The 27,103-nt window shown below is 36.2% G+C and overlaps 1 protein-coding gene across 12 annotated transcripts in view; it reads left to right on the forward strand.

Annotated features, from left to right (window-relative positions):
- The window catches only part of LOC102931004 (ankyrin repeat and KH domain-containing protein 1), a 205,053-nt gene that overhangs the window by 137,503 nt on the left and 40,447 nt on the right, over positions 1 to 27,103 (forward strand). For 10 of the 12 annotated variants that reach the window (XM_037907203.2, XM_037907206.2, XM_043521542.1 and 7 more), the window contains 5 exons: positions 1,411 to 1,498; positions 2,251 to 2,378; positions 2,609 to 2,752; positions 4,420 to 4,522; positions 18,113 to 18,862. In XM_037907203.2, coding sequence (XP_037763131.1) covers positions 1,411 to 1,498; positions 2,251 to 2,378; positions 2,609 to 2,752; positions 4,420 to 4,522; positions 18,113 to 18,862 — 1,213 coding nt within the window. The remainder of the gene's footprint in view (positions 1 to 1,410; positions 1,499 to 2,250; positions 2,379 to 2,608; positions 2,753 to 4,419; positions 4,523 to 18,112; positions 18,863 to 27,103) is intronic. The other 2 variants (XM_037907208.2, XM_037907209.2) reach the window with 1 other exon arrangement.

The following is a 27,103-nucleotide window of genomic DNA, read 5'->3' on the forward strand; positions in this document are numbered from 1 at the left end:
TCATAAGAAAAATCTGTGCCAGACTGCTAATGCCCTTTTTCAAGTGATGAGGGGAGACCAGCGCAGTTTAGACTCTTCATAATAGCATAGGATTGATTTGGACCACTAAACTTCTCAACAGATTTGGATTCACCATCACTAAAGATTCCACTTCTCAAATGCATAACCAAATGGTTAACTTTCAGTAGACACCTGCAACCTAGCAATCAGGATGTGCAGGATTTTTGGCCAATTGAAGGAGATAGGCAGGTTTGGATTCAACTGTCACAAATCCAGCATTAAGCCTTCTCAATCTCAGTAAATAGAACAAGAAGGTACTCCTATTGTTTTTAATCATCTCTGCTATCAGAGAATAATGAAGTTAAACAGTGAAATAGAGATTATTTCCCTATAAACTATTTAAATAAAGTCCCTAACACATTACTGAGTTTTATTTTGAAGGGCACATGTACACACTATCATGGACAGGACACTGAATCCCCTTGCGGTGTGGGGTGGGTCCCCTTCACTTGACAGCACTCTTTATGTGGTGTGAGTCATTCCTGTGTAACTGGCTGGTTCTTCTCCCACATGGCTTGTATTATCTCAAGTATAGAAAGGGTTGATTACTAACTTCTACATTCACCTCTCTTGTCAGTTTTCTGAGTATCTACAGTGTCTCTTTTCCACAATCTTTCATGTCACTCATGCTTTAACTTGGGCTGCTTATGTTAAACTTCAGTTTTTGGAGACAGTGTGTGATGGCCCTGAAGAGAATGTCTCACCATTGACATTCAGATTGTTCTTCTGTTGTCTTTTCAACTTCATGTTCTCTAATTCTTCTTTTCAGAGACCAGTTATCCTCTCATTATGGCTCATAAGGCTATTTGATTCAGTATTTATTGCATATAATTTATTTTTGTCTGATTTGTGAGTGATAAGAATGCCATTTCAACATGTTACAATTTAGAAGATTCAGATGTAGGCTATTCACCATATGGTGGTTTAGCTAAGAGATTTCTCCATTCTTGTATCACCATATGATTGTGTTCTCAGCATTCTTTTTCTGAGAAATGGCAGCCTTTTGAACAGTGTGTATTGGAGAAAATTTGGTGCAAATGATTTGTTTGGAGGTAATGAAACTGAACGAAGCTAGAAGTCAGGAAACTTTCCAGTGAGATCTATGAAATTGTGAGGGTGGCGGTGTGGTCTTAGTGACCTTTTCCAATGTAATTCACTAACCAAGTAGATTCATTGGGACCTTTTTTGAAAAATTTGCTGAAAATACACTGGTGGGGATTTATATGAATATTCATTAAAATTAATAGAGTAGTCTGAATCCCGAAGATGAAAATTTCAGCCACTAAAACTCTTGGTTGATATGTTTTGCCAGTATGTATAACACTTTTTTTAATACCCTTTTTATAACAGGAGCATGAATCTGAAGGTGGAAGAACACCACTAATGAAGGCTGCAAGAGCTGGTCATTTATGCACTGTACAGTTTCTTATTAGCAAAGGTAAAATATTAGTACCAACTTCAGTGTCTGAAATGTCACTTAACAGTTCTGTTAAACTTTTGTGTTTATGGCTTTAATACCTACTAGAATAGTTTTTCCTTATGTATTGTATTAGGTTTATGGGGGTATGTGGTAAATGCTCATTTGTGGTGGGATGATTTTTATTTCAGTTAACTCACTGACATTATACAGGTGATTGCTCACTTTTGAGTACAAAAATACTTTGTTACTGAAAATACTTTCCAAGGAATTGTGGAGATTAGTAAGGCAAAAATGTCGGTCAGTACATGGTTAGATAGTATTTCTTAACATTTTATTCTAAAAATGTTTTGCAGTCAACTGTTGCCCGGGAGTACTCCTGGTTTAAAAAATAAATATAGCCCCTTATTATGAAAGGCTTGTGATTCTTCCTTGGAATATAAAAATATATCTCCTAACAGTTATTTTAAGTGTATGGATACCCTCCCTTTGTTCACTTGCACTGCAGTATTACTGTACATCTTTTTACGAAAGGATTAGGAATCTAGCTGCAAACTCAGTTTATCTAAGAAATCATCCTATTTTCACTTCTGAAATGTCTTTGCCATTATGTTGTCCTCATTCTGATTTTTTTATTGTAATTAACTTGCATCCTAGATCTGAAATTCTATAATAGATACACTCTTAAAATCAGAAAATACACCAGGTTTGTTGTTTAGAATTTAAACATGAAGAAATGCCTGCTAATTCTGCATGAGGTGTTTTCTTCATAGGTGCCAATGTTAATAGGGCTACTGCTAATAATGACCACACAGTGGTGTCGTTGGCATGTGCGGGGGGCCACCTTGCAGTTGTTGAGCTCCTCCTGGCTCATGGTGCAGATCCTACTCATCGACTTAAGGTATTCAATTTAAATTACTCATTGTGATTTTAATATACTCACCTTCTATAATTGCTTATCCTTATACATTACTTGAAACTAAAGTACTGCAGAGTTGACTTTGATTAAAAGGCAAGGTTGGGCAACTTTAAACTTAATTTCACAGAAAAATCTCTTCATTTTTATATAGCACAGAGGATAGAAGAGCTCACCTTACTGTTGCATTTTCTGTCTCCAAACTTTCACCCCAGGATGGCTCAACAATGCTTATTGAAGCTGCAAAGGGTGGACATACAAATGTTGTTTCTTACTTACTGGATTACCCAAACAATGTTCTGTCAGTTCCTACTGCAGACATGTCTCAGCTCACACCACCTTCTCAGGATCAGTCTCAGGTAAGACATAAAGAAAAGTGTAATTAAACATACATTTCCACAACAGAAAATAAACCTTTCTAGTAAACTTGTCTTTTTATGCAAACAAAGTTCAGTGGAAGTAAAAGATCAGTGACACTGATTTTTATAAGTTACATATTTAGAAACTCTTATCAAGAGGGGGCATGAATGAAGCTTTGTTTACCTAGGAGTTCCTGAAACATACACATATATATCATCCATCTTACTTTTAATAATTTCTAATAATAAGCCAGTCCAGATACAGCATTTCTAGGCGACTGTTGCACTTGATTGAAGTTACTCAGCCTTTACCCTCTTGCCTCAGCACTCCTAAAGCCATGTGGTAATGCACTGGAAACACTGATGCTTGTTTTCCTTAAGTATTGGTATCTTGCGTAAAGTGAAAGGCAGCTTATTGCATGTACCTGGGATTTTCAAAGTGGCCCAAGGGAACTAGATATTCAGTGGGAGTTGGCCACCAAACTCCCTAAGAATTCTAGGAAAACCCCAGCCTACAAAGAGAACCAAGAATTAGTTGATAGAGAGAATACAGTTAGAAGAAAAGACACCGATAAAATGCAAAAAGAGGAGGAGTACTTGTGGCACCTTAGAGACTAACAAATTTATTTGCGCATAAGCATATAATGCAGTTAAATTCAGAGTTTCAAAAGCTACGTATATAATGTCTAGGCTAATACTGTGTTCTAAGTACTTCCAAAAACTGGCAAGTTTAACATAAAGTAGTTTAAAAGGCAAGAGTTTTTATTTAAAGAAAACCACAAGTGCTGTGACTGCACTAGTTACTACATATACAAGTTCAGTGTATGATGAAGTTTCACTGAGCAATGTCTGCCCTCAGTAATGGCTCTAATATTAAGTGGAGGTGGTCACTTTTTTAAAATTTGATAGCTTCTATTTAAAAACAAAAACAAACAAACAAACCACTTTCCCAAAAGTGTTTGGATGGCAGGATCTAATAGGCCAGTAAAGTATTACTTTGGATCAACAAGTGAAGAATTACAACTCCAATACAAAGTATTGTGTAGCAGTTCATTACTGTTTTTCACATGCCCCCTTTCTTGCATATGATTTGAAAAGGAGGTAACTAACGGAATTCTGATCTGTGGTCTTGTACCAGATACCAAGTTACCTGTGTGCCTAATTTCCTAACTTCTAACTTCATCCGATGAAGTGAGCTGTAGCTCATGTAAGCTTATGCTCAAATAAATTGGTTAGTCTCTAAGGTGCCACAAGTACTCCTTTTCTTTTTGCGAATACAGACTAACACAGCTGCTACTCTGAAACCTAACTTCTTTTGTGGCTACTGGGACCTTTATATTCCTCAAAATGCTTGGGACTCCCTAACTCATGAGGCAGTTTAATTTCCCATCTTTCTGGGTATGGAATATTGGATAGTACAAGAACAAGTAAATGCAGTGACTTAACCACTTTGGAGGTAGAAGAGGGGAAAGAGTATGGTTAACTTTGCAGTTAGTATGAAATGTTACTTTTGGAAGTTGGTATGTTAAGGGATAACATGCAGCACACAGTTGGAGGCTGAGTGGAGGGGAATGTGTGCAAACAAATGTGCTTCTGGATTAAGTTATTACACTCTTATCCATTGAAAACTAAAACTGAGACAAGTTCTTTCTGAGTTGATTTTTTAGGTTCCACGTGTACCAATGCATGCACTTGCCATGGTTGTACCTCCCCAGGAACCTGACAGAGCTCCTCAAGAGAATTCTCCTCCACTCTTGGGAGTACAGAAAGGTCAGTATGTGGCCACTTGAAAGTATCTTGTTTTAGCAGGATTGGGGGAAGCTTTATTATAGTACTTCTGAAACTAATGTATAGGTCAGTCCTCACTTATCAATCCTTAAACACTTGTAATACAGGTCTAGTTCTAACAGGAGCACAATGTTCTCTGTAATGTGTAATTCATATTTATTATTTCATTGTGTAGTATAGAACATTAACATTGATTATGGATCATGCTTATTGAAAAAATTACTTGAAGAAAATGATCAATTATTGAATTTCCATTTGAACAGTGTATTAGTGTGGGTGCGACTTAACAAAGACTAAGTACTGTACACTGATCATTCTAAAATAGTTGTAATTCTTCTCCATATACTCATTGCATCAGCCCATTTTCTGCTTAAACTAGTGACATGAGTTACATATTGCCAAAACAATTAACTGCAAAGCTACTTGTAGGAGATTCCTGATAGTGCCCAGTTTGTTATGGTTGTCAGGGTTTTCATTCTAAGCAAGGCTAAACTCATTTTCACAAAGAAAATGGTATTGTTTTCAATAGTTAAATGGCAAAAGTCATGGGTCATCCTTTTGGAAATGGATTCCGCATTGAAATCTTTTTTTTCTGTTTAAGCTAGTTCAGTGAGAGAAAAGTATCTCTTGTGGAGAGCTCCAGATGGAGGCCATTTAGGCCTAATAGCTCTAGAGTTATTTTGGGGGGGAAGTAGGGAGGGTTTGGGAAAGGATTTTAAAATATCAAAATAGGAATGTAAAGGTTGCAGTAGATGGGAACCATATTGGCTAGGTATTAGTCTTGTTTAACTTTTGAGTGCAGGAAGGAGCTCAGTACCTCAATGACAGACACAACACAAGAAACCGACTAGAATAAAAATGTGGAAAAACTAAGATTGAATATGCAACCCTAATTCTCCATTCTGTGCAAATGTGATATGTATTGATTATCTTTACATAACATTATTTCTCAAATACAACTTATCGTAGTTTGTTTCCCTGCTACTTTAGAATATGTATAGCAGACCTGGCCTAGTGGATTGAGACCAGACTGGGACTCAGGAGACCTGGGCTTTCTTCCTAGCTTTGCCACTGGTCTGCTGGGTGACTTTGGGCAAGTTGTGTCCCCTCTCTGTGACTCAGTTTCACCATTTGTAAAATAGGGACCTCCTTTATAAAGCACTTTGAGATTGGATGAGGAAAAGCACAGTATAAGAGCTAGAAGGCATTATCCTTACTATTTACGATGTCTAAATAGAAATATATACCGGCATAGATAAATTTACAGCTAAATTAAGTATTAATGATCAGTAGTGCTTCAGTGATAAATATTTCTCTAAAAACATCACCAATCCTCTTAATTGGCATATGGAAACACATGTTTGCATCTGATGGAGAGTTTGGTTTTCATTTTAATTATCTGAGAAATTAGATACATTGATAATATACTGATTCAGAGCCGTACTATTTAGGCTTTACTTCTCTGCACAACCTTTTTAAATGAAATTTTAAAATTTGGATGCAATTTAAGAATAGATCACATGAGAAAATAAAAATTAGTTATGCTTATACAAAACATGCGGGCAGGGGGAGAGAAGCATATTGTCAATGCATCTCAAGTATTTCTCTGAGCAGCAGCATGTTGCTGGTATTGTTGTTCAGAAGTGTATGGGTCCCCAAAAGAAAACATGCAATTTTTAGAGAAATTCTTCATAGATTCTTATGAAACTAAAGTACATAATATCTTTGAGGAAAAAATATACTTTAAAATGAACGTAGTGTGTGTAACCTCTTAAGTGTATCTAAGGTTGTAGAAAAAATTATATTTTGTGTTAAATAAGTAGTATGTGGTCATATAAATATTCTATCCTGCATATATACAGTATTTAGCTCTTGTATAGCATGGGGTGGAGTAAGAGTTGTGTATTAATCTGTAACATTTTCACTCCCTAACTTTTGACAGATTATGTAGCGTTAATGTTGCGTTAAAAATTTTTTGTGTGGATTCTTTTGCTGGGGTGCAGGCAGTGCATTTGTAGTAGAGGGTACAATGAGAAGCATATTCATTATTCCTGTGAAGAAAAATTTAGTGACTTGGTCAAGCTTTTAGGTCACAACATTCACTTGCAGTAGGAAAATAGACTTTTATGTCCAAAAAGCTTTGACCAGGTCTCTCACGATGTTTACACAAACTCTAAACCAGCTACTTCAAAATGAGAGGGGTGTGGTTTTTCTCATTTGTATATCCACTAACTCCAGCTCTACCCATTTTTTATAATCAGTGTATTAAACTTTTGCAGCAAATATTATAGCAACACTTTTCATAATGAGGAGTTAACAAATTAAATGTTGGACTAGCGAAATCAAATTATTCGCTGTCTTTTAGGCTTGAAGTGGACTCTTACTAGGACTTTAAAAAGCGGTTTGATTTAGGTCTCAATGGCAAATTACCAGGCTAGAGATGTAGGAGAAGAGTAAGGTTTAACATGTAATAACCATTGTATAATTAAATTATTTTGACAAATATCAAATTGTAACAGCAATATTTAGGAGAAAATTAACACAGGTGAAAAAAGTGAGAACTGGCAAAAAGGAAATGGAAAATGTTCAGATAAGTATGCTTCGTCTGGGTAGAAACCTGATGAGCAAGAATGTAAAGAATAATCAAGTGGAGTAAAAAGGAAGGGTCCACAATCTTCAGAGGAGTACGTACTATAGCTTTTAACAGATATGGTGATAGGTGCATTAGAAATATTTAGATAAATTTTTTGAGAAAACGAATTAAGGTCAATCACAAATGAGTTATAAGCCCTAATTTCATCCCGTTTAAGTTTTGAAGAGGAAATATTTTGGACTGAATTTTTATAGGTGGTGGTGGGCTGAAAGACAATCATTTTTACTTAGTTTGAAGAAAGCATTAGAAATCAAAGAATTTGGGAAAAATTACATATTACCACTTCTAGTCTCTTTGGGTGTCTATTACTCATCTAATTTACCCATATAAAACTTAAACTGCAGTTTTTAATTCCTGGTGCAAATGAGTCGTTTCAAATGTTGAAGTACAAGAGTTTTTGTGAGCTGTAGTACATTGGTTGATGTCTGCCACTGTCCTCAACCATATGGTATGGGAACTAGATAGTGATAATAAGGAATACTGACACAACCAGAGGAGGTTTGCCTTTAGCTACAGTGGTGGGGACTGTACATCTGGAGCTGAAGGACCCACGCTCTATCTATGCATCAGCTTAAGTCCTCACTGGCTATTGTGTATGGTGCAGTGATGACTGTGAAATCCTAGGTGGTCATGGATCTTTTACACAATGAATGGCAGGCTATGCGTGTGGTGGTGATGCAGAATTGTAGTGACTTGATACGCTGCTCTCTGGAATAGTCTTGCAAAATTGTCATGAAAGTTTATCAGCCAGATAAATAATCAATTCTAATTCCGAGCTTGATGGAAAAAATAACTAGTTTCTTCCCTCATCAAAAAATACTGTCCTGCAGTAAGGAGGCAGATAAAATTTGGCCAGGCTGACCTAATGGGGGATCTTTTAATAGTCTTTAACAGTAGTTTATTTAGTACCTTTTAATAAACAACTGTTTTCCTGACATGGTGTCAGGATTAATCTACTAGACTTTCTGTTTTAGCCCAGAGAACTTTCTATTCATTCCCCTGCAAATGTAACCTATTAGTCTCATTATACTTGTACTATCGTATAGGCTGCACCAGCTGTCAGTCCCCAGCAGATGTAATTCTCAACCTCACAATATATACACCTAACCCTCCTTCCATTATTTTGAGTGCACACTTAGATGTAGATTTTTTTAAAACAAAGGCAATTTCCTCTCTTCCCACTTGCAAAAAAGTTAATTTAATGTTAAATTATTGCTACTTTATAAAAAGCTGTCAGAAGATGCTATAGTTCAAAAAATCATAGCAAAGTTTAGAAAAAGATATAAAGCTATGAATTTGATCATTATTCTGTTAATTTGTAAATGCAACCCAGTGTTTAAGAAAGGGACCTTTAAATTCTCTTCTGCACTCTAAATATTACTCATAGAACAAAAATATGCTAAGTTAATTTTCCATGGAATATAGTCAGTGAATGTTATGATCTCACCCTTTATATATTTTCAAAATTTTTAATTTAAAAATGTCAACTATGAATTTTTTAAAATGATACTCCAAAAATGTGTAGGTAGTCCTTGGAAAAGCAAATTTCTTAGCTTTAAAAAAAATCAAAATATTTCAGTTCTCTCTAGTACTAAACAATGTTTAAGAAGTTATGAACAAATTTGAAATTAAATTATATTTTTGAATTTAAATTGGCAACTATGTAGGATTTTGCTAAGTAAAAGTTCCACTTCATAATATGTAGTTTGGAATTATTGCATTACAAATGAACCAATATTAATATTGACAAACTTAACTGAGACTATCCAGACTTATCAACATTTTATCACTATCCTTCCATTGTTTTTCGAGATGGGAAATGGTTTAGCAACTTTCACTGGGTTCTCTCCTGCTCTTGATCAGTCAGTACAGAAGGGGGACAGCAGAATGCTGTTTAAGACAAGTAGTCTTCCACCAACGTTTCTGTATTAAATTAGAGGAATGCTACAAACAGTTATACCAATGTATATTCTCTCTTCCTGAAGCTACATGCCACGAGCAGATGCAGAGTTTTTGAAAGTCAGGAAATTGAGCTGAAGCTACATAAATATCTATTCTTTGACCACTATCTGCTGTCCTTCCCCAGAGACATCTTTACATCCATGCACTGTAAATCAAGAGTTCTTTATGAGCTCTTATCCTCATACTGTGCTAACTGTCCAACCCTGTATGCAGGCCTTCCCAGCCAGAATCTCCTCTGATTTATTCTCCCATTGCAGTAGAGTTACACTGTATCTCCTCTTTTACATTGCACAGAGATCTGTCCAGTCCATCCCACAATCCCAGTGTAGTCGAGACCGCTATTTTGACAACTTACACTTTAATATATTCCATAATCATTCATCCCAATTCTCAATACCAACATAGGCAACAACTTACACTTTTATTTACACTTCATAGATGCTAGAAATACTGCTCTTCTTATCTCAATTGCCTTTTTGTTTGAGACCCCACCAACCACATGTAAACTAGATATTCACCCTAATCCCGTCCACTCTATGCATACTGGTCATAGATCCAGAATACCTCACATATTAAAACAAGCTGGCGGGGTCTAGCCTGTTTAGTTCACATAGGCATCTGGAGAAATAATATATTTGGTAGGCAAAATACTGTATGACTGCCACCTTAAAGGACCTTTCACTAGGCTTTAAATGCATGTTCAGAATTATTCAGCTTTAACACTTTAAAAGTGAGTTAGAAAAATATCTATTTTTTGTGCCCAGCTAATCTTTGGTTGCCAAAAGTAAACACAAATACTTGTTACTAATGTACAGAGTAGAACCTATAGTTTATAGATTCCTGGTTTATAATTAAAAGAATTAATTTAGGAGAATAATCAGAGTAAAGAAACAAAGGAGGAGACTGACAAGTTTTTTTTTATAGATTTATAAGCAAAACTACATTGTAATTTAAATTCTGTAGTCAATTCTATTACATCTGTGCAATGGGTAAATTACTAGTATGCATTCTATGGGGGTTCACTGAAGTAGCAACTAAGAGTGAAAGATAAACCCACCAAAATACTCAACTAACTGGGATAAAATGTTTGACAGTTTTGTCTCTCTCGGTGGTAAGGGATCAAGGATATAGGTGAGAATAGTGTATTAGTTAGCTACATGTGGAAAAACTGTGTAGGCTCTTAACCATTTTTCTGTTCACTGTTTTTCTGAAAATTTGCCAAAGGTGTCCATGTAGCTGAGTAATCTGTACTGTATATTTTGACACCGGTGTAATTGGTCCAATTCCATTATCACCATGACTTTGAGCTGAGTTCCTTAATAAACTGAACCTCAGCATTATGTGGGATTTTCATGAGTGGTCAGTTTTGACCTAGCTCTGCTTCCTTTGAAGTCGGTGAGAATTTTATCACTGAACTCAATGGGCACAGAGTCAGGCAAGTGCTGAGTGCATTTGAAAATCCAACCCTAAACCTTGGAGACTTTGAATCAGACTAGATTTTTAAATCTCGCAAAATCAGAGGAAGGATATCAGAGACTATTCTGTGAAGAAGCCATTAAATAAATTTTTTAAAATAATGAACTATGGTTTTATGCTCTCTGAAGTCTGGTCATGCTGAGAAATGGACTGAATCTGACTTTTTATCGTTTTGTACTTTTGTTCTAGTTAATATTGAGTGTCTAGATGGTACAGGGATTGACAGTGTATAAATGCAAACATTGTCCAGTAGGTATCTGATCCAGTGAGGAAATATTTCTTAGAGGGTATCTTCTGTCATTCATGCTGGGTTGAGTTCTGATGTATGCAATGATTTCAGTAAGTCAGTAGAAAACTAGCTAGAGTTTTTCTAAATCTGTATTTAACTGCTGTTAACTGAATGGGTGGAAACAAAATCCCAGAATCTTTTGAAACTCAGCAGTTGGTCTTCTAACTTCTGACACTTGCTTAAGTGCAAAGTGATGTTGCACAAGGCTGCCAAGTTGAGAGCTGATCTGGAATATAATCAGATTAGCTAGAAATTACATTTCAACCCCAGTCCATCCCTCTGAAATGACCGATCTTTATAAAGCTAAACAGATAATAGGAACCCAGCCTTTTAGCACTAAGCCAAAAATTCTTGTTCTAGAGCAGTGGTTTTTAAACTCGGTATCTGGTTCAAAGATGTTTGTGACGCAATGATGAAGAGTAAAGCATTACACTCTAAAGCATTTTTTTGACCAACTAAAATTTTAAAAAGCAAGCTGTTTTCTATATAGCTGTTTCCAAACTTACTGTGTCAGATGTTTCTTTGGGGTAAATATTACCATGATCAAATTTGCAGATGTTACCAGGGTCCCAGTAGAGTCTACTATTGCTGTAAAACAGTAGGCTGCTATTTAGGTAAGCAAAAAAATACAGTTCTTAGAGATGTCATTAATATTCTAAAAATCTTTTTCAGAAAAATTGAGTTGGTTCTAGAGCTTGGATTTTGAAACAGCAGAATAAGGAGAGATCTGTCATCCATTGTAAAAGGAGACAAATTGGTTTCTCTGGGCTTGTCTACTCTTACAACACACAATGCTGCTGTAGCGCTTATTGAAGATGCTACCTACGTTGATAGGAGAGCTTCTCCTGACAACATAGGTACTCCACCTCCTGAGAGGCGGTAGCTATATCAGTGAAAGAAGCTCTCCTGTACACATAGCTAACTTTGTCACTGAAGGATAAGTTGGTAGTGTAGATCAGAGCTCAGTGTAGGGAATGGCATACAGATCAGAAATCAGAATTCCAGGAATTTGCCATTACAGTCAGGCATCAAACAATAGGGATGAAAGATTGTCCTGAATTTCTTGATGGAAATCAAGTCTGTGAAGACAGCAGCCATGTTTTGCACCAGTTTGTTTGGAGTGTTGAGATGTAGGAAGACTGTAAAAGAATTGCAAGCTAAATGAGAGGAGAGAAGGCTATAAATGAGTTTCAGAACAGTCAAGATATTGTGTTCAGTGCTTTGGAGTTGTAAGGCAGATTTATATACCTGGAAGATCTGGGGGTAAAACCAAAAGGGTTACCTATATGAGTGAATAAGAGTTCAATAAAGGGAACAAAGAGTTGGTAAGGAGTACTGTCAGTTTGAATTCCAGTTTGGGATATATTGAGTTTGGGGGAAATAACATAAGATCCAGTATTTGAAGCAGGTAAAAGGTAAGGCAAGGATTGAAGTAAAGGCTTTTGGTATCCTCTGCCTACAAGTGGGTAGTCAAAGTTCAATTCTCAAAAAATAGGTTCAAGAGTGGGATGTGGGTCCTGGAGAAACCCATAGTGGGGAAAGGTCTAAGAAGTGTAGAGCAAATGATGTTACCATTTGCAAATGAAGAAATTAGCAAATGGTTATGCACCCTGTTCTTAAATATTTATTCTTCTGTTGCTTTTCTTACTTCCACTTTCTTACTATCTGAGCATGTAGACTTAGCAACTTTCTCCCATGTGACTTGAGATTACCTTATAGTCATTGACATTTTTGTCTAGCAACAACTGGGATTTCAGTGGCCCTGAACCTTAGTTGCATGCTAAACAAGTCTTGTAAAGAACAACCAAAAACAGTTGCTATGGAGATGAGATTTTTTTTAAATTTTCCCAACTTTCTCTTTGCAGTAGATGTGGCAGTGCTGGCTTTACAAATTATATTGGTAGTACTAAAGTCAGTCTTGTGTTACTATCTATATGGCATTATAGCCTGACTGTAAAGTCAGATTTCAGATGCAGAAGTGTTCTTAGTATGCATATTTTTAAAATAACTTACAATAACTGATACTGTAAAACTGAAATATAGCAATATAAACAAGTTTTTATAATATGGGAATAAAACTTACAAGTCAAGGATCATGCAAACAAATTACCCCAATTATAGTGACTCTGCTAACTAACCTTTAAAATTCTAATGATTTTATTCATATAATTAAACAATACAGCACATTAATGCAACTTAAATAAGGCACTTTGAGTACTTAAGTGGTTCTTTATTTTTTGTGATATGAATAAACTATTGCACAGATACGATTTGGGTTTTGTTTTTACAGCCGTGAATTAGCATACATAGTGTGTGTTCAAAATTGTAACCACTCTTGTTCAGCAACATATCATATGAATCTGCATGTTAAAGCTTTCCAAATAAATTGACATTAACCAATTGAATTTTTATTACTCTCTTCGTACCAAGGTGTCAGATGTCCGCTGATGTCTGTTAAAAATTAATCTTAAAAAGGAAAAGAACATTTTAAATGCTTGACTTAATTCTAGATTGCCTAGCATTTGAGGTTTAAGCCCTGTTGAATCTGTATTTCAAGAGTCAAAGTATGTAACATTGCCTTGATTTTAGGCATCTACTATATGTATAGGTGCAGTGGGTGTTAAGGATAGTGTTATACCAAGGTGATCTGAAAATCTGCTTATTTCAAGTGTGATTTCTTTGAATGAAGACTTCCTCCCTTGGTCTGTCTTTTCCTTTCATTTGATATCTGTCTTAAATAATGGCTTTGTCACAAGTATAACTGAATGTGGCCTCCCCTAGAACTTCATTCTGGGAACCATGAAATCCATCATAAATTTGACCATTTTGGCTCTGCTGTTAGGAGCAAACACTTATGGCTATGCTCAACTGATACAGTTTGTAGATCTTTGCAATTAGGCCTCTTAAAGTGTGAATTTTAATTATCCCAAAAAACAAATTTTAGATATTAATTTTTAAAAATTTGAAGATTGTAGTTACTAACCAGAACACTATTTTGATTTACAATATGATTTTCAGTTTTGATAAACACACTTCAGGTTCAAACACGAATTTTCATTCTTCCCTCTTACCCCTTCCTGTCGTCGACGAGATTACAGGCACAGATCTTCACTGTCCTGGAGAAAGTTTTGTAATGTCCTGAAAACTGAACCTACCCACTAATTAGAGGCTGATGACTAAACACCTCCATGCTCTCATAATTGCTGGTGGGAAAACATGCATCTCATTACCCTCCACATATTCACAATACAATACTCAGATCTGTCCAACAGCATACTGTGAGCTGGATTCATCTTCCCTGTAATGGTTAGAGACTGGATGCTCTGGATTCAGGCCGCAGATCAGTTTTTCCCGTATTCCCCTTGCGCAGACTTGACTCTATACACCATTGCAGGATGGGCCTAAGAGCCTCCTATACCCGATATAAACCACAAGGGTCAGGTCTTTGTACAAGACCATACTACTGCTGTTGGAATCCATGTATCCTTAGAAGGGAGCATTAGAAGCTTTTCATGTGAGGCTTGTTTTCTCCACAAGTAGGCAGATAAAGTTAATATTGATGTTAAAATCTGGAAACAGTTACTTATGATCTGGTTTTGTCAAACTGCAACTTCACTTTCCTGAGGGGATAGCATTAGCTATCAGGGAGAGGCTGTCTGAGCCCCCTTTCTAGCAAAATCCAGAGAGGACAATCAGATAACCTTGGGAATGATGAGGGCAGCTCAGCATCTAATGCCCTTAGTTCCTCAGCAAGAGACTTCAAGGAAAAAGATTCTTGTGGGGCTAGATTTATTAAATCTTCGTCAGAGTAACATCTTAATTTGACAGAGTAAGTTGACTACTGACAACAAATTTGATATTTTCTTTCCTTATTCCTGTATGTATTTTATCACAATACAAGAAATAACTTTAAATGTAGCTTCAGTGACCATAAATATAACTTCTGGATTAGTATTTCTATAAAACTTAAGGGTACCAAAGTTTTAAAATATTTTAAAATTAATTGATCCTTCTGCACAACCTTAAAGGTATACTGCAATGCAAAACCAAAAACTGAGTTAAACACATTTCTGTGCTAAGTGTCCCCACTAACTAGCTCAAATTAAGTTTTCTCTAACTCTTTATAAGATTTTTCCACTTCTTTGAATTTCTCTTGGTACTTCTGATTCAGTGAAGATAACAGAGTAGAACATTGGAGCTAGGAATTTATTATTGCTATCCATTTTATTTGGAAAGCACTCAAATATGATGGTAATAGTACAAAACCCTAGGATGGGTGGAACATCACAGATAGGAGGCTCACTGGTGTTTGTGCTGTCGGAGAATGATGCATGTTGGGGTATATCCAAGAAGTCAGGAAGCATTAAGGATTTCAAATGAGGAAACATTTTATTTTTCATATTGGGTAAAATTTATTTCCATTCCCAAAGAATCACATATTCAGCACTAGAAACACATGCTAGTGGAGGCATTGAGCACACAGAGTTTGGGTTTGTTTATAATTCAAACTCTAAAGATGCACTGCTGTAGCACTTCAGTGTAGACACTAACTGTGCCAATGAGAGAAGTTCTCCAGCTGGCATAGGTAATCCACCTCCAAGAGGCAGTAGCTTCATTTATGGAAGAATTCTTCCATCGACCTATCACTGTCTACATTGGGGGATTCAGTTGGCGTACCTACATTGCCCAGGGGTGTTGATTTTTCACACCCCTGAGTGATGTAGCTGGGTTGACTTTGTGTAGCCCAGGTGTTTGAACACTTTTAATTTTTGCCCTTCATTTGACCTGTAATTCTACTTTGATTAGGAATCTTCTTTGTTGAAAAAGAAAAATGTGTTGTACTTGTTTTCCTCAATAAGTTCTTCAAAGAAGAATAAAGAAAAAACCTGTATATACCCAATAGATAGTTCTTCTTCTTAGCAGAACTTCACATCTACCCAATAGATGTGAAGTTCTGCTAAGAAGAAGCACAGACTTGCAGTTTCACTTCTGCAAAGTAAATTTTCCCTATGTGATATGACTCTGGGTTGTTTGTTTTTTGTTTTGTTTTGTTTTTTGGAAGACCTTATAGCAGTGGGATAAATAGGTAAAACTTGGTGAAACCTCAGTAGATCAAGCCATTTTTTGCATTGTGACGCGCACGCACAAAATTTGGGAAACCAAAAAAGTCAGTGGTTCCTAAGTACTTGAAAATGGCCTGTCCAGGTAACCTAAGACTTCCCCAGAATCCCTGCTCTGAAGCAATACAGAGCATACAAATCTTAAGTAAAAACTCCTTTGCAACTGAAGTGGGCAGAAGAGCTGGGCTAGTGGTCAAAAAGGGGGCTGAAGATGATCACTGTCCTCACAATGTGAAGCAGAAGCTAAGTGAAGGAGAAGTTAGCTATTAAACACAGAGGTCTCAATCCTTAGCCCTGGTCCAGCCACTTTGAATTGCTGAGGGTTCTTCCTGATTTAGGGAAACCCTTGATTGGCTAAAGCAGTGTAGCCTGCTCCGTTCTCCCCTCCCTCATCCGCACTTTAGGAGGAGAGGTGGGGGTAGAGCACAAGGGCATGGTATATGATTTGCCCCCTATGGTGCTGCCTAATAGGACAGTAGCAGCCAGAGCAATATGGAGCAATCCTTAGGCTGCTGTAAGTTACATCTGGGGCAGTTACAGCCAAGGATCAGGGGAAGCTAAAAGGTGGCAGGTGAGGATTCAGTCTGATGCTTCCAGAAGCAAGAGAAATACAGAAAAGAGTGCTGAATATGTGTTTTCTTTTGTGCAACCTTTTAATACACTTCTGCGTGGACCAGCATTATTAATTCTGAATTTTTCTTGCTTTTGATTTTCACCTTAATATCTAGCTTTCTGCTTTAATGTCCAGTAAAACTTCTCCTTGGATTTGCTGAAGTGCCTTGCTTAAAACAATTGACGTTTAAATACATGTGTTCATCATGACTGAGCAATTCAGCTAATTTTCTTAAAATGATTCGAAATATTTATGCAGCTATGATTTGTATAGTGAAGTTTTTCTTGAGTTTTTCTTCAACTATATTCTGATCCAGGTAATTTGATTGTTAAATAGTCATGGCTAAAACTATAATTTGTATTTTTTTTAAATTCCAACTTTTGATGGAGAGTTAGGTTAGCCTGTGTGTGACTTTTCAAGTTTTAGCTCTTTAATTAAAACTGTTTTATTTTTTTCAATATATTAAATGACTATTATTGTGAAAATTGGTGTCTGATAAAGTAAGCTAAAAGCTTTTCTCCCCTTTTAATTTTTTCATGTTAACATTACATTTGGTATCTAAACACTTAGTAGATTTATTCTTGTGAGCCTGGTCAGTTGGAACTATCATGCAGCAGTGTGCAGTTTTTGCTGTTTCTCAAACTGAGGCTTGTCTTCTTGAGGGCTGTGATTGCTTGTAAGCACACATGGAGGTGTGAATGACGGGGAGGGGTATTTATTTCTTGCTAGATTGGTTTTGAAGAGGGATGTTTAAATTCTTAATGTTGACCAGAGCTGCATCTGTGGTGTTCTCTCCTTGGAGAACATCAAGCAAGAAATAGGTTAATTTTTCTTCTTTCTGTACTCTTACAAATAAATGTCCATACTTAATTAAAAATAAGTGCAGGTGATTTGGTTTTGTTTTTTTACGTTTACATTGCCAGGATTCTGATATCTGAACCAAAGGGAGGAATACTATAGCATTTTGGGGCATGTGGTCTAGAAATAAAATACCAATGCAATGTAAAGTTAGTTTCCCTTCAGTTTGGACAGCCTTATTTTTAACTTCGCTTTTGGAAGTTAGGTCTGTGTAAAAGGGTTTGTCCTGTTGCTGGGTTTATTTTGCTAACTTCTTAGAACAAATTTACTCAAACCACTCAGTCAGTAAATTACTAAAACAGCCATGTGCTTGCTGTGTCCTCTGATTTGACTTCCCTGATATCCATTGTCATGAGTGTGAGAGGGCATTTTAAGCTTAAAATAGCAGTATTACAAGGGACAATTAGGATCAGCATTTAAAATTCCAGTTATTTGTCTTGTGCCATCTACCTAATATGGAGTGTAGGCTTTAATAATCTAGTTCATCTTAATATGGTTTGACAGATGTGCAGTTTTAGTTGCAAAGTTTTGGGTCGGGAGAGAGGGGAGGTGTGGGATAACTTCAGCATGGCATTTTTTCAAACATTTTTCATGTGCTTAGGTACATCCAAGCAGAAGTCAAGTTCCCTGCAGGTAGCAGATCAGGACCTACTGCCACCTTTTCACCCATACCAGCCTTTGGAATGCATAGTAGAAGAGACTGAAGGCAAGCTGAATGAACTTGGACAAAGAATTAGTGCTATTGAAAAAGCACAACTTAAATCATTGGAATTAATTCAAGGTGAACCTTTGAATAAGGATAAGATTGAAGAACTTAAAAAGAACAGAGAAGAACAAGTACAGAAGAAGAAGAAAATATTGAAGGAGCTGCAGAAGGTGGAAAGGCAGTTGCAGATGAAAACACAGCAGCAGTTTACCAAAGAATATTTGGAAACCAAAGGTCAGACAGACACACCACTTCCCCTGCAGCAGCAGTGCCCACACACAGGTGTCTTCCCAGAAGTGGAAGGAGATGAGGGTCTACCAGAGGAAAACTTTTCAGAGTTACCTCAGGTTGACACAATCTTGTCTAAAGATGACGAACAACAACAGTCTTCGCCACCTGCTGAACAAATAGAGTTTGTCCCAATCCAAGCATTGTCAACACCGCAATGTAATTTTTCCAGTAACTTAGGTTATAATGGGACAGATTCTCTTGACCTTCAGAAAGTATTAGGTAATCAGCAAAATGTAGGACAGCAGCAGCAAATTGCTGGACATGGGCAGGGGCTGTTAGTTCAAGAACCAGACGGATTAATGGTTGCCACTCCAGCACAGACGCTTACCGACACTCTTGATGACCTAATAGCAGGTGGGTTAAGAAATATACATATTTTTGCATTAACTTGTGTGCTCAGTTTCCCTTTCTCTCCTCCCCTCCAAAAAGACATCTTGCGGTTTTCCAATTTGGGAATACTTGCTTAAGAATATTTAATTTCTTATTAGTGCTATTAATCTTTAGACACTTCCAAATTCTAACATGAGGTTTTTTCCCTATCTGTTTTGCCAAATTACTGAAGACTAAGTGCTAAACTTTCTTTTATTGGAGACCTATTATAGCAGCCCCTGTGACCTCATCTTTTTTTATGATACTTTAAGGAAATCTTGTTGTGAGCAATTAGAAGTTGCCATTAGGAAACCTGAAATGACTAGTTTTAAGTCTTCTATAGAATTTTGCATATAACCCTACGTGGATTTACTTAGTGTGGCAGTTGTCTCCAATGAAGTATGAAAACATTTTTTGTCACTTGTACTGACAAATGTACCACTATCCTTTCTGCTGGAAGCATTGAAACGGTTTAAATACAATCTAGACTTTAAATACAGATGCAAGACCATCTGTCCCTTTAGTGCTTATTTATAAAATTGGCTCATGTTTTCAGATTAAATTCTAAACATCAGTTGTTAAAGTAATATGATTACTGTTTTACAAAATTTAAAATGTGGCAAGCTATAAGGGATCAAATGGTGGTGGACCCACAGGATCAATATGCTACATTGGCTGTCTGGATGAAAAGCAAAAATCAAAACATTCCTGGCCTTGCCAATAAGTGTATGAAGATACAAGTAGAGATGAATCAAGGTTTCCCCCACATAAGGTTACACTTGCTAGCCACATTCTGGAAAGAGGTATCATCTTTGTGGAGCTTGCTTCAGGTATCTAGCCGAGATTTCTATTTTTTGGTGGAGGTGTGAAAGATCTAAATATGTAGCCACAATTATATTCATAGGCAGGTCAGTCCTCACTGTCCTGCTTTTAGTTTTTGTTTGTTTTGTTTTTTATCCAGCATCTCTCTCACCTCTTCTCAACTCCTTTCGTCTGTCCCTTAGTCTTTATTCTCCTGTCTTTCTCTCTTCAGTTAGTCACTGCCCTATCCTCTTAATTTCATCTCAGGCTTTTCAGAAATGTCGAATAAGACTTTTTGCTAAGTCTCACAGGAACCTCCAAACTAGTAACTTGCCGAAGCTGAGTACATGTATCGGGATGGGCAGCAATTTTGCAGTCTTCCCTCAAGCCCTATTGGATATTGTGGGATAGTTGTGATAAGTGTTACAAGATCAACTTCCTCCAGATGGTGATGTATAACTTCATTCAAAGAAACTCTCTAGTATGTGAGGGAGAGAGAAATGTAGGTCCTGCTTTCTGACATTTTTGTCGTCCCTTGTCATCCTAAGTCATGTTTCTGCAGAGCATTAAAGAGGAGTTAATGTACTTATTAACAGGAGAAAACCTGCATAATTCTTAAATGTTCTTACTGAAAATTTAATGTGAAACTTCAGAGTACAGTGAAGAAAATCTTGTGTTTAATGTGTGATTTACAAGAGCTGAATTTTGGGGTTGGATATTATTGCTATAACATGTTCTGTATGTATGTCGACCACAAATCTCTAAATGGATCATAAAATGTACATTTAAATAGCTAGTAGTCAAATTTTAAATCACTAGCTATATGGTTTTCATTTATATAGAATGTAACTTGCAGCGATCAAATCAGTAACCGAATGAAATCTAGCTGGTTTTTATACGAACGTTACTTTGTGTATCGGACATAAAATGTTACTAAATTTTCAAAACCTATACCATAAATAACTCACTGTTAAAAGATTAAGCTATGTTGTACTTATTTCCTAAATTTAGTTAGCTTGAAAGTGAAATTTGAAACATACAGAATGTTTACTATTTAAAAACGTCAATTTATTTATGACAAAGACCTAATGGATATTTTATGTCTAACTGAAAACCCTGTCATTATGTTCAGAATGTGCAGTACTTAACAAAGTGACCATGAATATCCTACTTATTATCCATTAATTTCATAAAAACTGATTTACTAGAGTCTAACCAATTAAGATTTTTCTTAATGAAAATTAATTTTTTCTGTAAGTGAAGTTTTTACTTGTATTTCTTTAGATATTCTTAGTGCCAGTTAAATTTAGTAAAGTTCCACAAGTATGTACTGTATCTTAATAATATATTTCCAATAATACAACCATGAGTGGACTTTAGAAATCCCAGCTACAGATGTTGTTGCTACTGGTAGTATCCGAAATTATTGTTGCTCCACAAATGTGTATTTTCTCCTGATTTTTCATAAATGTAAGTTATACTTCTTGAAGATGATCAGGAGAGATTTTAGTTACTTTGCTCTAGTTGTCAGGAATCAACATTGTGACACATCTTTTAGTAGATTAAACCCTCAAAGTCATGGGCTCACATCTCATCATGAAGTTACATACATTTATTTAAAAATCTGCAAAACATCTTTAAACATGTGTTCACCCTAATTTCACATTTTATCCATATTCAGGGTGCTCTTGAACACTGCACACTGGCAAGTTTGCAGATCAGATTATGGTGCTGTTTTATATGGAAGTTGTTTTGCTGTAGAAGATATGGAAATCAAGAAGTCTTGTATACATAAACCACATTAACCGATGTTTATGTGTAATGACAATTGCTACCAAGTTCTGTTTCTTGAAAGCCTCTTTTTTTTTTTTTTTTAAGTAGCCATGATTACGCTACCCCTGGTAGAACTGCACCAATGATAGCAACTGTGGGAGCATTAGTGTAGAAAGGGCTTCAGCATTTTTACCACTCTGTATGGTAACCCAACTCAAAGCAGGTCTAGTTGACACAGTGGTAAAAATACTGGCAGTAACTGGTGCCCTGATTACACTAATGTTTCTTCTGTCACCAGTGGTAATGCAACAGTGGCAAACTTCTCAAATGTCCCGTTTAGACAAGGGCTAAGTATTGTAGCATGAACTTCCTTGAATCTCTCTCTCCAAGGAATGTCTTCATTGAGCAATTTAGATATTAAATGTCATTGTAACTCTTATCATTATTGGTCAGCCTAGTTGTTTAGTGCCTCAACTAAAGGGAGGCGCTACGGTGATTCATAAGGCAGTGGTGTTAGGGGAGGTTTTGAGTTGTAATGTGGAGTTGGAGGTCTAAATTTCCCTGATTACAAATTTAATCATTAAAGCTACCTACTCTGTGTATTCACCTTAATGAATTCTGTGATCTTGCGTCCCATCTGTGCTGTAGTAATTAAGCAGAATTTGGAAAGTTAAGATGAACTCATAAATTCACAGTGAATGCCACTGAATTATCCTTAATCATAAAGTATAAATTGAATTTCTTTAATAGCTCTTTAGAAAGCGCCCATCTAATTCTGAATCCTTTCACTGAAGTTGTGCTATATTAATTGCAGGGTTTAATTGGATTTTATAAAGGTGAATGAAACTCTTATAGTTCTTCAGTGTAGACTATTAGAATTACTGTTTATTGCATCTTCTGAGACTAGATAGGTGAACATGGGTTGACACAAATTTCAGACTTCATTGTACATTATTCCACTGCAGTACAAATTTGGTGTACAAGTGGTTTTTGTAGTTCATATTGCATGCATACATGGATAGCTTTCTCAATTAGCCACATTAAATGCAAAGCTTTTTGGTGATTTCCTTGGGACAATGGTATATCCTTTTGCCAGTTTCTGTATATTATCCAATTTACTAATATTGCTCTTGTCAGTTTGTGCTGGTCAGTCACCCTTTTCATTCAAAATACAGACTTTTTTGCACCTTACTTCTGTCTGGAATTTTTTCCCTAGAGAGATTTGGTTGGTGGACTGAATCTGAATTTATAAATGTAAACTTTCAGTTTACTGAATGCTTGTGCATTAATTCTGCAAACTTTTTTTTGGCTCTGAAATCCATGCTCTTGAATGATTCCACAAAATTGATGTGTTAATTTTTATTTCTGGAATCATTGTTAAAGATGACTTCTGGGCTACTACATTATGAAATACATAACCATTTGGAATAATACTGGTCACTGGTGTAATCCAAAGTGGGAAATGTTGAAGCATAATGTGAAAAGTAACAATTATATACAAACACACTCCTATTTAAAATAACACTGGTTAAATGTTGTTCAGTCTGAACCTAGCAGACAGCTTGTCATTAGTTTTAAAAGATTAATAGATCACAATGTGGTGGTAGATTGCTAGAACAGGATTTTAAAATAGTGTGGGGGTTTTTAATTCCAGGGAAAGCTCTTATAAAAGAGACTAGACAATACTGAAATACCACAAATTTACATTCATGGAAAAAAACCAGAGAAAATGAACCTATGTTATTAGTCATATTGTCTTTAGATATCAATCTTATTGCCAACTGTCTTTATTACAGTAATATGAGGTATATTTAGTAGTTCATAAATATAGCAGTTGGAGTCTAATTTTACCTTCATACTACAACTGTCAGATCAACCACAATCTCTGTTTGCCTTAGCTCCTTTTAATGTTTTAATGCTTAAAACTTGGTATGGGCCTTGAACAAAATGTCAGGTTATCACATCAGTTGGTTCCTACTCTGATTCCCTGTAATCGGTTTTCCCAAATTAAAAAATACTAGTAATATCTTTAATACCTTGTAGGATTGTTTGTTAAAGTTTATTAGTGAAGATTAAAGAAAATGCATTTTGAAAAAATTTAGGGCCTTCATAAACTTACGAAGATCTAAATGAAGCCCTAAAATCAGAAAAGTCATTCAAACTTCAGACTTATTCAGGCAACAAGCTTATTGAATATGTTGTGAATAACAGTACAGGTTGAACCTCTCTAGTCTGGCACTCTCTGGTCCGGCAACATCTGTGGTCCAGCATGATTTTATTTTGTTTTTTATGCTTGTGCCAATACAGTAAAATTGTGTAACAACACTAACGCTTTGTTATGAAGAAAGCCAGTAACCCTTGGCTAGAGGCATCATAAGCATTGTTCCATTCATTCATCTCGGTGAGATAAAAATAGAGAGACCCGCTCGCTACAATATTGACCTCCTGTGGTTCAGCAAATTCTCTGGTTCGGCACCAGTCAGGTCCCAAGGGTGCCGGACTAGGAAGGTTCAACCTGTATTCTATAAAAGTCTTATCAGTGTGTTTTGTAGGGAAGCATCTAAAATCAGTACAATCACAAAATAAGTATTATATAGAACCTAAATTGCATGTGGTGAAACTCTTAATTATTTTTAATTATATATATTGATAACGATATTTAGTTAATCTATATACTTTCTAATGAAATGACAGAAGTGTATCTAATCCTCTAAAATAAATTGTGTGCCTACATGTCTGTGTTTTGGAAGTAAAGTAGCAAACTTGGTTTCCATGTCACTGAGTTTTTGTGTGTTTGTGCTATTGCCCTGCACCCTGTAACTTTCCATGTCATGAATGGAACATAATGCCTACTCCAACTGAATCATGCATATTTTCTCAGAGGCCTATTAAAGATTTGTTAAAAACAGATTTTTTTGGGAGGGACCCTCATTCTCATGGTTCAGTACCACACAAGTTTACTAAAGTGCATCAATGTAGAGCTCTTTCAAGTTTCCTGTTCCATTCATCAGGGACTCAAGATACCAGCGCTACTTTTTGTAATGCTAGGAGTTTGCCCCAGTGTCCTTGAACAAAATCTCCCGTCCCCACATTGTTCAATTTTCTGTGCTCCACTGAATTTGCTGCCCTTCCATCTTGGAAGTTGGAAGTTGATGTACTTCAGTGGTGCTGTGTAGTTGAAGTGCTTTTGCATCCTTCAAGAGTATGTTAAAAATATAAATTTTTGTGAGGTTATAAACTGGGTTAGAAGTGATCCAGAAAAGTATGACTCTTTTTTGCTTATGAAATGCCACCAAGAAGAGAATATTTTTTCCTCCTGCTCTTCCACAGAGTAGCAAAGATTTCCCTTTGCTTATAGCGGCATGTGTTTAAAAAAAAAAAGCCACTAAATCTGATTTATCCCATCTGAGCATGTGTTTTGCAGAATTCCACTTGATCTTTTGCCTCCAATTCCGTTCTTTTGCCATAGCAATGTAGTTTAAGATTCACACCGTCTTTTTAATTTTTGTACAGTGTGCTGCTCCTTTACACATGATCTTAATACCATTACTGCAAAGCTGTGCCACAAGTGATAGCCAAAATGGATATAATGCTACATGTTCATATTGCTGTTCCTCTGGAACACTGTAGTTTACCTAATACCATAGGTTAGAACCACAGTAGGATTTAGTCATTTGAAAATTGCCCTGAACTTTCTATAGCAAATTGCTAAAATATTTCTTGGGAAATCTAATAAGGGACATAAGTGACTCCTTAAGCAAGTGTTCCTTCTAGTTCAATTGATTTTGGACTTTAAACACAAAATGGTGAACTATTCTCTTATTCCTGCAAAATCCTGATTGGAAGCATGGTATGGCCAGTCTTTGAGAATGAGTTTCCATGCTCTGCAAGTGAGACCTATAGCTGACCTGCTTTTCTTTGGTAATGTTTACAACATGAACATATTTGACTCTGGGTGTAATATCAGTACTAGTGTAGTTAAATCTGGTTCCATACAAAATATTTTGTTAAAATGTGTTGAGAAATACTTGTGGTATGATGGTCCTTCTTTAAAACATCTAATTGAATATAGAATTTGGCCTTAACAAGCCTACTGATTGCTATTAATATGTGTTTACTATTCAATGAACTACATTATCTTCAGGATACCATCTGCATAGAGAGATTATTCTTGAGAGAGTGCAGATTACATTAACAGTTCTCATTGGTCCAATATCAGGTTTGGCAACCAGCCAACAATTGGGGCATCACAACAGGCATCCGAAAGGTTATAGGAATCTAAAATTTTGCAAATAGTAATTGCCTTTTAGCAAGTTATTGGGGAGGAAATCAATTATATCCGATATTGTAACAATCTTGGTGGTTAGAGTTGACTTGGAACTAGTGTACAGATTTTCCATTAATGCACAGAGTTTAACAGCTTTTGTCCTGTGAAGAGATTCAGTTCTGGTCATTTGATTTTAGATTTTGGTGGATCTGCATTAAGGTGAAACGGAATCTTACTAAGGAGTCTTAAAAACAAATGAAATGTCCGAAGTACATTCCTCTGTGCTTTTTCCTTTTTTCCCTCCTCCCTCCCCCCTCCCCCCCACCACAAAAAAAGGTAGTAAAATACCTCTTCAGAAGGATGCTATTAGCTTATATTAGGGAAAAATCAGTCCTTAGCTGGATGATTTAGTGTCTTACTGTTTTTCCAAAATATGAATCTTTTTAAATCCACTTAACCTTAGCAATTAATAGTGCTTTGACCATGTAAAGCAGTATATTACATTAATGAATCCTCAGCACCTTGCTGAGGTAGGTAAGTCTTAATGCAGGGGTTCTCAAACTGGGGGGTGGGACCCCTGAGGGGGGTTGCAAGATTATTGCATGGGGAGGTCGCGAGCTGTCAGCCTCCACCCCAAAGCCCACTTTGCCTCCAGCATTTATAATAGTGTTATACATTAAAAACACGTTTTAATATATTTAACGGGGGTTGCACTCAGAGGCTTGCTATGTGAAAGGGGTCACCAGTACAAAAGTTTGAGAACCACTGTATTAATGCATATTATGTGGATGAAGCATAAGACCTTTGTATCTGGAAACTCATAATACAAACCTGGTTTGTTCACAAGGTGCTTAGCTTTTGAGGCGAAGTGAACTCCATTTGAGTCCAGGTATGAATACACTGCTGCTTTTACACTGTAACTAAACTTCATTGCTCTCCTTTGACTCGTGCACTGGAATGTAAGTCCTAACACTAAACTGAATGCCTTTGGGACTGTAACTGAAAACTTCCATCTCAAAGGCTTGATTTTTTTTTTAAACAAATTATCCTGGCTTTAAGAACTCACAGTTTGGGTTCTTCTAAAATCTGCTGCACTTATGAACATATCATTTGTATTTCATATACCTATAACCAAACATCAGAATGTATTCTGACTAAATGATGGGTGTGTCCTATTTCTGATCTTACTAAGATCTTTCCAGTAATTTAATTTTTATTCTGTATCATTAATTGATACTCTCTATTTTCATTCAGTGGTTTAATTTTAAATCCTTTCCATTAGTGAAAAACTGTTCATGGTAAAACTACTGAAGTTTCTGTTTAGAAACCATTCTTATCACATTTTTGTTTCTCTTCCATTACTACAGAGAATATTGGCACTGAAA

Source organism: Chelonia mydas, chromosome 8 (genome assembly GCF_015237465.2).
Source record: "Chelonia mydas isolate rCheMyd1 chromosome 8, rCheMyd1.pri.v2, whole genome shotgun sequence".
NCBI lineage: Eukaryota > Metazoa > Chordata > Testudines > Cheloniidae > Chelonia > Chelonia mydas.